Below are 15110 nucleotides of genomic sequence, written 5' to 3'. Positions count from 1 at the left end.
TTACAGCTCACTGCAGCCTCCACCTTCCTGGGCTCAGGTGATCCTCCCATCTCAGCCTCCTGAGTAGCCAGGACTACAGGCACAAGCTACCAGACCCAGCTAATTTTTGTATTTTTTGTAGAGACAGGTTCTTATTTTGTTGACCACGCTGGTCTGGAACTCCTGGGCTCAAGCAATCTGTCTGCCTTGGCCTCCAATGTGCTGGGATTGCAAGGCATGAGCCACTGCGCCCAGCCCCCCCTCACCCCCCAGCACTTCTAATCCATTCACCTCTCCCAGTGTCTCCGTGGCCATCCTATGAAGATATTATCCCTGTTTTACACATGTATAAACTGAGCTGAGAGATGGGGAGTAACTTGATCACAAAGCTTCTAAGTGTCCACTGCCTTACATTGAAAGAGTAAACCTCAGAGCCTGGGGCAGCCCCTGGATCTGGTAAACTCCGTGCAAGGAACGGAGGCCAGGATCCCAGGCAGCCCTCATCCATGGGACCCTGAGGCCTTAGACTCGGGGCTCTCCAGGGACTTGGGGTGTGTGTGTCCATATCCACCCTCACTCCAGTCAGAAGAAAGGTGCCACCAACTCCCAGCCAGGCAAGGAGGGATTCCTGCTTACTCACTCTGCAAATGGGGCTGAAAGATGCTCGTCCGTGGGATGAGAGACGCAAGTGTAATTTAGGTTTTGATATTATGAAAGTCTCGCTGCTCTAAAACAGCGGGGCACTCGGTGCCTCATTAATAAAGGATAAACTCGGAGTCTATTTACAAGGCGCTTTTTGCGGTTATTTACTCTCCAATATACATATGTAATGTTGCGCATACTTACCGCTAGGTACAACTCTTCCTTCCAGCCTGGGCTTCCATCCTGGGGAGGGGGTCCCTGCAGGGTGGAGAGGGTCGCTGGGGAAGAGTGGGGATGCTGAAAGGCCATCCCCGGGAGTAGGGCGGCTCCATGGGAAATGACAGGCCCCATGGAGGGATGGGAGTCTCAGAACTGTAAAGCTGAAAGTAGAAAGGGCAGAGGGCACACCCCATCTGCCTCCCCTCCTGCTGGCTACCCTTCCTGAAGCCACCTGTGCTCGCCTGCCCTGCTGTCTCCAAGGCCAGTACCTTAAAGATGAGGTACTACAACGACCACGTATCCATAAACATTGACACAAAAGAGATGCAGTTCACGGGCTCCATGCCCCTGCTGGCATTCAAAGGTGTCTCTCCAACACCCTTTCCCCTGTGCCAGGCTGGAACTCCTGGACTCAAGCGATCCGCCCTCCCGGGCCTCCCAACATGCTGGGATTGCAAGGATGAGCCACCGCTCCCAGTCCCCTGATGAGTTTTGTTGTTGTTGTTGTTGTTGTTGTTTTTGAGAGAGAGTATCTCACTCTGTTGCCCAGGCTGGAGTGCAGTGGCATGATCTTGGCTCACCGAAACCTCCGACTCCTGGGTTCAAGAGATTCTCCTGCCTCAGCCTCCCAGGTAGCTGGGATTACAGGTATGTGCCACCACGCCCGGCTAATTTTTTTGTATTTTTAGTAGAGACAGGGTTTCACCATGTTGGCTAGGCTGGTCTTGAACTCCTGACCTCAGGTGATCTGCGCTCCCAAAGTGTTGGGATTACAGGCGTGAGCCACTGTGCCCAGCCCCCTGAGCACTTCTAATCCATTCACCTCTCCCAGTGTACTCACGACCATCCTATGAAGAAGATACCATCCCTATATCCCCATGGCGGCCTCCCTCACCAGGCCCCTGCCCTGATCAGATCATGCCCACACTGGGAAGAGCTTCCTCAGCTTCTGAAAGGAGCCCCCCTACCCAATTCCTATCAACAAGTATGTCCTGCGCAACTACTGTGCACCCAATCCTATGCCATCCTTGTTACAGCCCTGCCACCCCCTCCTCCCATTCTGTGCCCAACAAAGCTTGGAGTTGTTGAGGTCTTTTTCATACCAAGGTGTGAGGTCCCTCTCCCAGCTCCTTGTGGCCGCAGCTGTCCCGCAGCCCCCTTCCCTTGTGGCTCCCACCTTGGCCTGCTCTGTTCACTTGGCAAGTGGTGTTGCAGTGAAAATCCAGGCAGCCATCTCTTGTGGTGGGGTTCTGTTCTCACTCCCCTTTTATAAATGAGGGAACACTTAGAGGTTAGGGGACACACCCAGGTCACACAGCCAGGAGCATGCCACTGGGGGCTTTAACTCAGATTAGGGTTCTTATCTCCACAAGCCTCCTGGAGGCTCCTGGGCCTCCGTGGCCTGTCCCGGCCCCTCTGCTCACCATGGGCCCCAACCAGCCCGTGATCTCCAAACAGGAGCAGGGATTTCCTCTCACTGATGGACCCATTTGCTCTCGGAGTCACCAAACATCCACCACCTGCAGCTTGGGGCCTGGGCATACGGCCTGGGTGCGTGTAGGTGTGTGGGGGAAGGGAAGCCTCGCCTTGGTCAGAGACCCCAGTTCATTCACAGGGAGCTTGGAGTTAAGGCTGCCCACTCACCCTCCAGCTTGTGAACCGTGAGTCTTTCTTTCTGCACCTGTCAGCTCCTGTGATGAGGAGCATGTGGCCCAGGGACCAGTCTGGGCGTGGTGATGTGGCATGTGTGTGGCGGCTGGGAGTGGGGCAATGTCAGGCCACACCCCAGCCTGGCCAGTTTGGACCAAGGAGACATCTGGTGGCTATGAGGAGATCTGCAGCCTTGCTGCAGGGAGCCCTGGGTGAAGGTATCGGGATCTGTCAAGTCCCTTGGGAGCCCCCAGGGGCCCAGAAGGACATCGTCACCCTTGGGGTAGAGCTCACGGTTGCTCCTAGGACTCAGGGCCTGGGACTCGGTGGGAGAAGAGCCTGTGCTCATGTATCCTTCCCAGCCCCAAAGCTGGGGGAGAGCTGACCTGGAGGGTGCTGGACAGGGAGGATGGCAAGCAGGAAGACCCATCCATCATTGTTGGTGAACAATGAGCCGTCACCACCCTAATTAAAGATGTAATTACAGCAAATACATTCTGGGCTTCGAATGAGTGACGGATGGCAGGAAGGCACCTTGTGGCCCACAGCCAGGAGACGCTGCTTCCCTAACGCTCCCCTCTCCAAGCTGGGGAAACCGTCCCTCAGCATCCCTCCAAGCAGGTTACAAGGTGCCCTGGTGCCTCCAGAGAGGAAGGACCGAGGTTGGAGCTGGGAGCTGGTCAGGGGCTGGGGTCTGGGGCCTGGCTGGAGAAATGAGAGTGGGAAGGAGGCCGTGCAGCTGGGGTGATAGGGCCTGGGCTGATGCCTGGGTCTCAGCCAGAAGTAGTGGGTGTTTCTGTGTGAGCATAAGAGGGCACTAGGTGGGATTTCAAGGCACTCATGCTCAGGGGTAACCCGGCCCCTGCCAAGGCCCAGGGTGAGGGTGTCCAAGAGCCAGGCCTAGAGGATTCAGCCTGCAGACCAGTAACCATAGCAAGGCTCTGGTGCGCCATGCTGGCTTTTCGTTCTGGCCTAGGCTTCAGGGACTCTCCTGAGGGCTGATTTGTCCTTAGCTGGGGGTCAGGATACAGGGCAAGGGTCTGGCCATCTGGAGGGAGAAGAGATGGGTTCTTGTGGCCGACCGGACTTCTGCTGCTCTCCCCTTCAGCAGGGCAGGCCTCCAGCCACCCCTCGCTCCACAGCTCCAGCTTGGGACCACATCTAAAGTTATAGGCACTGGTTGTCCCTAGGAAGCCTGGGGCTTGGGACACCTCTTCCTCTCCTGAGGATCCCAAGGCCTGTTTGCCCTGGGGCCCCCACCCCCACTTACCCTCAGGGGCCAGGAAACCCTGAGCACAGGGTCACTTCACTCTGAGGCCAGCCTGCACTGTGACCACTCCAGGTACAAGGTATGAAAACCTGCCCATTGGGAGCTTAGTAGCCTCAGCCTCTTAGCCCTACCTGCTGTGGTGGCCCCTGGCCAGGTCCTTCGGGGTTTGTGGTCCAACCTCATTGGGGAGAGGAATGGGTGGCGAATGGTGGGAGCCCAGGCAGGGAGGCAGAGGGGCAGGAGGAAGGCCCCTGACAGCAGGACAAATGCTTGTAATTTTACAACCAATCGCAGTGCGTCCATGGGGGGCCATTTGTGCCTCCACTCAGGACCAATCAGCCTGACAGAGCTATGAGTCCGCCTGAGTGAATGTGAGCAGCTCCCCCCACTACTTACTGCAATCTCATTACCCAGCCAACCCAAGACTGGCCAGAGCTGTGGGGCTGCAGGGAAGGGGGAGCCACCCAAGCCCAGCAGAGCCAGGCCAGAGCCAGGGTGGGCCTGGGGCCAAGACGGCAAGGTGGGTGGGCCTTGAAAACCCAGCAGCTCAGAGGAAGGGAGAGGAAGGAGTCGGAGTCTCAGGAAACAACAAACAGTAAACACTGACTGGGTGCAGAGCATTTAGGATCCAGAGAGGGCCTAAGCCCCTGCCCTCAAGGGGCTTGCAATCTCCTCAGGGCAGATGGAAGATTACAGATAGATAGGCCCTGGGGAAAGGGGGGCTGAAGACGGAAGCGTTCAAAGTACAAAAAGGAGGCTGAAGGCAATGAGAGGGGCAGAGTTCTAGAGCCAGGCTGGCACTGGGCAAGGGGCTGGAAGGCAAGAGTAGGTGAGAGAGGGAAGAGGAACCAGAGACAGCTCGGGAGTGCACGCAGAGCCGGGGCAGAGAGAGAAATGCCCACCCACGGGAGGGAGAAGGGGGCGGCCAGGGGAGGGTTGGGCTGGCCGGTGGTGGATATTAAAGAATGGCCTTGCTGGATCTGGATATCTGGCTCTGGGGATGGCTATGTGCCCATTAGTCTCTCTAATTGTCAAAAATCTAATTTAGTGTCTGGAGCCTGGGCCGGCCTCGGGTTAAGTGGAGGGAGGCAGGCCTAGTCATAAATCTGCCCTCACAGCCCGGGATGGTGCTAATTCTGCAGTTAACTGAGGGGTGAGGTGGGCACAAGATGGGAGAGGCAGGGCTCTGGAGAGGGGGTGTCCCTGCATGCCAGCCCCCATGTGCTAGGTCATAGCCAGGCTCTCCTGTCTTGCAGGGGGATCATCAGACCATCCAGGGGAAGTGCCTCACATTCGACGTGAGCTCAGGGCCAGGAGTCTCTCAAGGGTCTGCATGGCTGGGACTGTAAAACTGTCAGCCCCCTCTCCTCCTGGACCTATTCAGGGTCTACGTGGACTGTGCTCTTGGAAAATGGGCAGGGACTGTCCCTCACGGGTGGGAAGGGCACATTTCCTCCATGAAATCATGAGTGTTTGTTGAGGAAAGGGGCATGGGGATTTACACTGTGTGAACAAGTGACTGGTCATCCAGTGACTGCTAGGGATGGCCCCAATGATGAGGACCAGGTGACATTCACCTGAGCTGCTTGGGGAGTCACGCTCCATTCCTTAGTGGGGACAGCACACTCCCCATTGGGCTGCTCAGCCTCTCCTTCCCTGGGCCCAGGCTCACGAGGTGCTTGGGGGCCTGGCCAGTCCCTGAGGATCGCACGCAGCCTGAGGTGGGGCTGGTGATGGTGGGCGCTCCAGCCCGGGTTTGGTAATGACCTTGCTCCCCTCAGAGTTGCTAATTGAAAGCAAGGGGTGTAGTAGGCACAGCAGGAGAGGGTGGGGACGGAGAGGGTTCCTTGAGAGGCTGTTTCCATGGGGGGAGGAAAACAATTTCTCCTGGCTTCAGCTCCGTCTCACCAGGCACCCACTTGGCCTCTCCTGCTGCTAACGAAGTGCCTTTAATTAGCAGCCTAATAAAATGCTCTTAATTGGCAAGAGCCAATCAGGAAGAAGAGAGGTCTCCTCCCTTTAGTCACTGCTGATGGTGGCACAGCTCTAGATTGAAAGCGGGGAGGGATTCCTGGCCCCGCCGGGCAGTAGGAAACCACAGCTATAGGGCTGAGTCTTCGCAGGGCAGGCCCTAGACCCCACCCTCCCTGGGGAAGAGATCTGACATGGTGTGAGGGTGAGGTCCACAAATCCTTAGGCTCAGCCTCTGCTCAGGAGCCCAGCTGATGAGGAACATTAACTGAGCAGATACCAGTGGCCCCAGAGTGGTTCCTCTAACGCCTCCCTCCCTTCCTTCTCTCTCGGGTGCTGCCTGCCCTTAGTTGTTAGGGAGGATTCTTCAGTGTAGTTTTGGGCAATGTGGGTCCCTTTTCTTGCTCCTCAGTTTCCTCATCTGCCAAGGGTTGTCAGTCCAGACAAGACAATGAGACTACAAGGCTGATGGAGGCCAGGGAGCCTTGGTCATGTGGAAGGGTTACTAATACAAAAAGCTCATAGATCTAAAAGAAGGATGGGTCAATTTTGACAAGGATCCTGTTTGTGACACTAGAGAGGGGAGGGGAACAGGGCCAACGGGGAGAGAGAGTCCCATTCGGCCACTGCCTGCAGCCTTGTACCTCTCTAGGTTTGGTTGAAGGAGGGAATGGGGATTTCACTCAGGAACTGCAATGTCATACCCCAGATAGTCAAGGGTGCCTTCATTCTTACAGCTTGTTAGAGTCCTTCTGGAAACTGCTCCCAGACGTGAGCCTGCTTGCCTATAAACTGATCAAATGGGATGTAGGGGAAACTCAAGTCTTTTCACCGCTGAGGGGCTGAGAAAAATGTAAATTCTGCATTCAGGTTGGGCTGTGGTTGGCTAAGGTGACCAATTCACAAATGAGACATGACTTTGGCTTCAATTTAACTCAACATGGAACAGTAGGTGTATGCTGGCACCCCACACTCACCCACAGCATCCAGTCCTGCTTTCTCTCATCTTGTTTTCTCACGTCAGATTATCTGCAAAGGTATCCTATCTGTGCACTCCCTCAGTCTGTATACTGAAAAGTGTATTGTCCTTTTTGATGTTGGGGCAAGGAGACAAGACACTTAGAAAATTCGCTTTAATCTTATATTTGTAATTTAAGTTACTTTTTTTCTGAACAGTTAAAAAAAACCAAAACACACTCTATTACCATGATCCTAGGTTGTGAACATATTGGTACATTGACTACACATCACCATAACATAATCACAAAAGTCAAAGCAGTCAGTACTTAAGAGTCTAGAGAACAAAGAGCTGAACCAGTTGAAAGCTCTCGGGGAAGCTCACATGTGTTGCTAGGCCTGTCCCATCGCTGGAGTGCACTGGTCATCCCTCAGATCTGTCTGGGCCGGCCTGAGTGGTCACCGCTTTGAGAAAGCTGTTAGTTTCCTTGGTGCCCAGAGGGCTAACATCCTAGTTGGTCTTTTCCTTCAGTGTCCAAGAAGGGGAAGGGTTAGGAGAGGAGGTAACACTTTAAAACACTTACTGCACTGATCCTTAATAAAACACACACACATCCAATCAGGAGCTAAGTGCGCCAGCTGTGCTGGTTGGAAAGCACATATTTTCAATGTCGTCTGCCTCCAGGACATTTTAGATCATAGCTACTCTACTTCCAACAGAAGAGGTTTCTAAAGATCAATGCATTAAGTTCCACCTGAAACCAGGCAGCCATCATCATGCTCTTTTGATTTCTCTCTTCAGCTCAAAGGATTCTGACACCACAGATGAGCTACAGGTAAAGAAGTGAAACTCAGTTTTCTAAGAGATGGTTCTCTTTCCAACACTCTGTTGACACTGTGGTTAAAGGAGGTCTGGTCTGTTGGTGATCAGCTGTGTGGAGGAAGACCAGGGAGGCTGTACCCTAAGTCTCAGGGCTGCACTAATCTGGGTTGGACTGCTCTGCTTCAGGCTGGAGGGTGTTGCCATCTAAGGCAAAAGGGAGATGCTGAGAAGGTTAACAGTACCAAGGTATCTAATCCAATTATAGGAAAGAAAAAAAATTGCCCTGATTATTTCCAGTATTCCCCACCCCTCCCACCTTTTTTTCCCCACACAATCAAGTGCTAAGTAAGGAGTAGACCAACTACAGCTGTTTAGACCAATGGTACCAGCAGCCAGCAAGGGAAGAGTGCATTTTTTTCCTCTGTAGCTTTAGACTATACAGAAGAAAAATAAAAAAGGATTGTTCTTACTCAAGCAGAAAAACAAGAATGATGTAGGGGTCTCACAGTCTTTTCTAGTTCGGAAACAAGTTATGAGGGCCAGACTTTATTACCTGTCAATAGAGATCCAAAAGAGTCCCTGTCTCTGAAGTTAGGAGACACCAGAAAGAATTTTGCCAAGGGACATGTACAAACGGCCTTCCATCCATGATTCACATCCTTTCAAATTGCACACAAAGTTAAAGGATGTTCTCAGCAGTGAAATACACACACGTGCAGCAAGGCATGTTGGTCTTGTCCAAGTAGCCCCAGTGTGCACCAAAAGGTCACATGTCTGTACCTCTTCCTCTGCCTTCGAAGGGGTTTCAGCCTGTCTTTAAAAAACGTTTCCTTTAGGCCCTACGTTGGAAAATAAATTTTAGTGAGAAGAGACTAATCTACCATGAGGACACCTTCAGCTCTGTTTCTATCACTCCTTGGAATGTGCTGAGACTTTGTCTCTCTTTTTGTTTTAAAAAGGTCAAACTTTACATTTATTCTAGCCCAGCTGGGGATTAGTGATAATCAATTCCCACTGAAATCATGCAGAGATGGTAAGTGGGGTTTACCTTCTCTGGAAATGAACTTTTACTTACCTGATTATTTCTTCTACAATGAACTGGTAAATGACCCCCAGGGCTGAGAAATGTGAACGATTCAAGTTTTTCAGACCACTTAACTTCATTCCCATTTCCATCAGCAGCAGAGGACAACTTGGAGAATATCCTGAACTGGGGGAATGGCTCCACATCTGTAGGATTCGACCTGATCTCCTTTGTGATGTACCGGACATGTTTCAAAACAGTCTTAGAAACAATATTCCTTCAACTGAACCTAGATTGGAGAGCAAAACCCTGGGCACCAATAAACATTCAACAGCTTCCACTTTGTAATAGCAGCATATGACAGAAGGGCTGGTAAAATTATGGCTATTGGACAATATTTTGAGACAGCTTGAAACCCATGCCTTTTAAATGTCTGACCTGTGTGTTTTTCAGGGCTGACAGCCCCCTATCTTCACCTATAGCAAAATCCTTACCCAATCAAAAAGCCATTAATAGTCAACACAATAGATGACGAACCCTGATACTGGCCAAGTAGAAAACATTTCTCTGTAGCATTTGGGTAGCTGGGAAGGGAATTACATTGAGAAAATATTTCCTAGGCTACGACGTATCATTACACTGGAAATATTTTCTGAATATAACCTTGAACTAAAAGCTTAAAAATACTCATAAAGCAGGAAAGGTAGAGTGCATATGCATAAACTGACTCTCAAATATGTAGTCACAACATCCAGTCTGGGTACACCTTGGGAAGAGGATACCTTCTTGCCTGGGGAGACCAGCTGGGTGCACATTAATAGTATTCTGTGTGCTCCCAGGTTGGTGTGGCACAGGTGCCCTTGCACCTGAAGCCCACTAGCTTTGGCAGCTCACACAGCTGCCTTCTGAGTGGCTAGGTTTACCTGACCCTTGCCGAGGTCCAGCCATTTATGCTGTTTGCCAATCACCACAGACATTTTATTGGCTGGGGAGAGTGAAGAGTAAAATAAGGTCAGGAGGAGGAAGAAAAGGCAGTTTTTGTCCCATTTATAAACCCTGTATGCCATACTCCACCCTGATCCTCTCTCTTGGGCAGCTTTGCCCCTCTGCAAATACTGGGTGTGGGAGAAGCAGAAGGAAGGTTCTGCAGTGCAAAGTTGACATGGTGAGATCAATTTTTGAGAGATGATATTTAACTGGCCAAAAAACAAAAACAAAAACAAAAAACAAACAAACAAGAAAACCAGTGTTTTCTCCTCTCTCTCTTAAGCTACCTTGATCAGGGTCTTCGCAAAGATACAGGCAGGGTACTCACAGGCCCTGATGAGGAAATCGGAGATGGAAACCATTATGCAGAATGCACCAAGCATTTGGTTCTGGCCATTTCAAACCTTTCTGTAGGCTGAGCCTTACCAGTGATTTAAGATGAAGTACAATGCTTTTTATTACACACCTAATTGTTAATGAGAGGAAATGCAATCAGCAACTCCTTTCCACACTCTACATGGAATCAAGGACACTGCTGAGTCCAGAAAAGATCCAGCCATTGATGGAGCCCAGGAAACTTCTTCTCCCCGCCCCCCGCCCCCCATCCTCCTTTTGGGTGTGGGGAAGAAGGAGAGAGGAGTTGCAAATATGATGAGAATATCATGTCCGAGAATCCACTGCTGCCACAGGGTCACTTGCAGCAAAGGTCTGGGGCTGAAATCTTCACTGAACAGCATTTAACTCTTCCAAGTGTTGCATTTTCTGGCTGATCTGGCTCATGCTAGAGGAGGACACTCTCTTCATACACTTTCTTCTCAGGTGGAGCAGACAGAGAAGAAAGGTTGAAGGGGAGTAGGCAAGTAGATGGGAAGAGGAACAGAAACAAAGAGAAGGCAGGCAGGAGGCCCAAATCTTCCAGTGTATACATTCTTGTGTTTTCTTTTTCTTGCCCCAGAGGCTAACAAAGCGAGCTCTGTCTCCTCCTAAGCATATTAGGGCTGGGCTGCTCTGGCCAGGTGCTTGGCATTCCTGCAGTTAACAGGGAGACACTGGGTACTGTCTGGCTTGAAGCTGCATCCCCCATCCCCTAGAATTGGGTCTCTCCCAGCAGGCTATACAGGAAAACTAGTTCTTCTGCTTAATGGCAAAGCAAGAGAGATTCTGGCAAAACACTAAATATATTTATAAGTCATCTTTGTCTGGAACCAATGGGAAAAAACTAGGTGCAGAGGGGAAAGGAGGAGAGGAGGGGAGGTTTAAAAGTTCCAATCATTCACAAAAGATAGAAGATATCTTCTGATAGCAGCACTGAAGCAGTCAGCTGTGCTGAGTAGACTGTCCTGGGCCGACTGCAAACCAACTGTCCCAACAGGAGTCTCAAAGCCCTGCTCCTCGGCTAGTCCGGGGAAACTGGGCAGTAGTTTGATTGTTACTGTTGTTGCTCGTCCTGGTATTGGCAGATACGTTAAATACCGCAACTTTAATGGGTCCTGTGTGAAAACAGAGCAAACAGTCATTAGCCCCCTTTTCGATATTTCTTACTTGCTTGAAGAAAAAAGAGCATTCACTTAGCTGCCAATGGGGAAAAGGCTTAGGAGTCCTTCCTAATGCCTGCTCTCTGTCTATGCCATGCAGGAGCTTCTGTCAAAGGTGACCTGGACTGATGGGGAAGTTACACTAAAGGCAGGGCTTGCTGACATGCTCAGGGCTGTGGTGTTCAAGCAGAGTGACTCTGATGTCTTTAGGCTGAGAGTGACCACGGTTGGCACAGCTTTCACTTGCCCTGTAGAATGGCAGGGCAGGGGTCGGGGATGGTCTGTCGGCCCTGCCTTTGAGTGGCCATGAGCATGGTGGTGCCACTAACAGAAGTGGGGGAATCAAGGAAAGCTGGCCCGGCTGTGTGGCTGGAGGGTACCAGCAGTGTAAAGGAGGGGACAGTGTAGTTGAGGATGTGAGCACTAGAAGTGCTCTTGCTATCTTCAAGGACAGCTGTGTGGATGGCAGCTGGAAATGTGGCCTGGAGATTAAAGCAGAGGCTTGGACTGGAGACAGAAATTTGAGTCTTCTACATTGAGATGAGATCTGAAGCTTTGGGAAGAGAGAAGGCAGCCTAAGAAGGAACTTAGATAAGGAAGAAAGAGAGGCCAGGCATGGTGGCTCACACCTGTAATCCCAATACTTTGGGAGGCCAAGGGAGGTGGATCACTTGAGCTCAGGTGTTCGAGACCAGCCTGGGCAACATGGTGAAACCCCATCTCTACAAAAAAAATACAAACAATTAGCTGGGTATGGTGTTGTGTGCCTGTTGTACTCAGGAGGCTGAGGCAGGAGAATCACTTGAGCCTGGGAGGTGGAGGTTGCAGTGAGCTGACATTGTGCCACTGCACTCCAGCTTGGGCGACAGGAGCGAAGCCCTGTCTCAAGAAATAAAATAGGCCGGGCGCGGTGGCTTGGCCTTGAGAGGCCGAGGCAGGTGAATCATGAGGTCAGGAGATCGAGACCATCCTGGCTAATATGGTGGAACCCCGTCTCTACTAAAAATACAAAAAATTAGCCTGGCATGGTGGCGGGCACCTGTAGTTCCAGCTACTCATGAGGCTGAGGCAGGAGAATGGTGTGAACCCAGGTGGCAGAGCTTGCAGTGAGCCGAGATCGCACCACTGCACTCCAGCCTGGGTGAAAGAGCGAGACTCTGTCTCAAAAAAAAGAAATAAGATAAAATAAAAATAATAAGAAAAGCCAGAAACAGACTCTTAGGAGTGAGGGGGAAAGAGGCACAAATAATCAGAGAGCCAGGAAGAATATTAAAAATAGCAAAGTGTCACAGAAGTCTAACGAAGAGAAAATTTTGGGCAAAAGGAGGGGGTAGGTATAGGGAGATTGCAGTATTAATACTAATGACCAGTTTTTCCTGAGGGCATGCTATGTATTCGGCACTGTGCTAAGCACTAGGAATTTTCCATACAGTATCTCCATGCAGCCTTCACAGGGCTCCATGAGGTGAGCAGTGCCCCTCATGTTACTCATCAGGAGATTCAGGCTCTGGGAAGTTACTTGTCCAAGGGCACATAGCCTGTGCGACTTGGCTGAGGAACGATGAACCGTGTCCTCTGTGAGAGAAAGAGGTGCTGAGGCAAGCCCAGTTGGATGTAAATCACTGCCCTCAGTGGAACACTGCAAAGAGAGATGCAGAAACGTATAGCGAACATGTACTTCCGCCAGGAGAACTCAGCAGCTAGGGCAGCCTTCTCAAACTGGCAACAACCTAGTGTATTCAAACTGGTCAGAACACCACGTATGATCTGAATATACCATAATATGTATGGACCACCTGGGTATTTTAGGATCTTCCCCTGCCTGAGAGAGAGTTTGGAGACTTGAGTGGGAGGACACATGGAGTTCTCACCAACGTCAGAGGTCAAAAGACAGGTCCTCTTTTTGGAGGGTTGAGGAATGGGGATAGGAATATAAAAGCTACTTTTTATATTCCTTTTAAAATCTGCCCTTTTATTTCTATGTCAGTGTGAACTTTCACCAAGAGATGTTGCCATTCACACATTAGACATCAGAGTGTCTACTTGGCTTGAAACGTCTCTATTGTAGGTATTGTGTGATCTGGGAACTTAAACATCACAGGCCTTTGGGTCATTACTTAGTTTTCAAACTGATTCAAATCTCATTTTATTTTCATAACAGTACTACTAGATAACTAGGGCAGGAATGACTAGGCCTACCACACACATAGGACCCTACAATCACCTAGAACTGAGGCTGGCTACCTTGGTGAAAGGCACTGTGGCAGCTTCAGCCCTGTCTCACATTGTCTGCTTCCTCGGCTTTACAGGACTTGGTGACACAAATGGCAGGAGAAAGCTCCATGAACTAGCAATACCTTACAGCTAATATCCTGTCTCCTACCCACAGTGTTATGTACATAATAGATTTTGATACCTGGGCAAGTTTGAGGTCAGTATATGGTTATTTATCTGGAGATGTAGGTGTATGTTCGAGAAGGGGAACGGGGGGGTTCAGCTTGGGCAGCCGGATCATTTAGGAAGTCCCAGATGAGGATTGTGTCATCATGTGAACTACTGACAATCTGGAATTCATCAAACTGGAGTCGAAAAACTCTTCCGGAATGCTCCTAAAGAAGTAGAAACAAAAAGGGTAGGAACTTGAACTACTCAAAATCAATAGGACACAAATTCAGCAAGATGTCAAAAGGAGTCTACAGAAAGGCTATGGTTTGCTGTTAATTTTCTACCATGAAGTTGTTTTTTTAAAAAAAGAGAGAGGCCAGGTGCAGTGGCTCACGGCTGTAATCCCAGCACTTTGGGAGCCCGAGGCGGGCGGATCACGAGGTCAGGAGATCTAGACCATCCTGGCTAACACGGTGAAACCCCATCTCTACTAAAAATATAAAAAATTAGCTGGGCATGGTGGCACATGCCTGTAGTCCCAGTTACTTGGGAAGCTGCGGCAGAAAAATTGCTTGAACCTGGGAGGCAGAGGTTGCAGTGAGCTGAGATCATGCCACTGCACTCCAGCCTAGGTAACAGAGTGAGGCTCTGTCTAAATAAATACATAAATAAATAAATAAAAAAAAAAGAAAATTTACTTTGGCTAAAGGCAGCATGGAAAAGTCAAATACTAGGCAGCTGTAAACAAAGTAATATTCTTTGGCCAAGACATGCTAAATAGCATGCTATTAATAGTTTCTCATGCCAACCCTTTTTGGCTTAGGGTGGATGACAGCATTCCTTACTACCTCCCTGGTTTTATCTTCTAAGTTCCTTCTATAATCAGAGGTCAAGGATTGGTGAGCAATAAGCAGTATGCTGATAAATGTTTATCAACCAACTTTGCTACTTTGTAAAACCACTGGTAGATTTCCACGGCATTAAAAACTCCTACCATGGCCAATTATAAGCTAGTAATAGTCAACCAGCTTGCAAAATTCATGAATAGTTGGCTCTCATAAGTGAGTATGAGCCTGTTCTAGCATACCACTGGCAGTTACCACTACCCTGATGAAGATGTAGAATGTTCCCAGCATACTGGAAAACAATCTCACACCCCTTACTAAACAATGTTATCTCCACTCCAATTTTATCATCATCATCATCATTTTTTTTTTTTGAGACAGAGTCTTGCTCCGTTGCCCAGGCTAGAGTGCAGTGGCGTGATCTCCACTCACCGCAAGCTCTGCCTCCTGGGTTCATGCCATTCACCTGCCTCAGACGTAGCTGGGACTACAGGCGCCCACCACAACGCCTGGCTAATTTTTTGTATTTTTAGTAGAGATGGGGTTTCATTGTGTTAGGATGGTCTCGATCTCCTGACCTCGTGATCCATCCACCTTGGCCTCCCAAAGTGCTGGGATTACAGGCGTCATCATGATCGTCATTTTTAGATGCAGGGTCTCGCTTTATTGCCCAGGTAAGAATGCAATAGTGTGATCATAGTTCACTGTAACCTCAAACTCCTGGGCTCAAGTGATCTTCCTGCTTCAGCCTCCCAAGTAGTGAGGACTACAGGCACATGCCACCACGCCCAGCTTTTGTTTTCTTTCTTTTTTTTTTTTTTTT

General features: G+C 49.9%; 1 protein-coding gene across 4 annotated transcripts in view; it reads right to left on the bottom strand.

Annotated features, from left to right (window-relative positions):
• Nucleotides 1-6850: 6850 nt before the first annotated feature.
• The window catches only part of BTRC (beta-transducin repeat containing E3 ubiquitin protein ligase), a 228348-nt gene continuing 220088 nt past the window's right edge, over nt 6851-15110 (bottom strand). For all 4 annotated transcript variants that reach the window (XM_011977424.1, XM_011977425.1, XM_011977426.1 and 1 more), the window contains 2 exons: nt 13474-13666; nt 6851-11012 (listed from right to left, as the gene is read on the bottom strand). In XM_011977424.1, the coding sequence (XP_011832814.1) occupies nt 13505-13666 (162 nt within the window). In that variant the 3' untranslated portion in view covers nt 6851-11012; nt 13474-13504. The remainder of the gene's footprint in view (nt 11013-13473; nt 13667-15110) is intronic.

Source organism: Mandrillus leucophaeus, unplaced genomic scaffold, assembly GCF_000951045.1.
Source record: "Mandrillus leucophaeus isolate KB7577 unplaced genomic scaffold, Mleu.le_1.0 Scaffold18, whole genome shotgun sequence".
Classification (NCBI taxonomy): domain Eukaryota; kingdom Metazoa; phylum Chordata; class Mammalia; order Primates; family Cercopithecidae; genus Mandrillus; species Mandrillus leucophaeus.
Note: the sequence above shows the minus strand (reverse complement) of the source record. Positions and strands in the feature narration are given on the sequence as shown.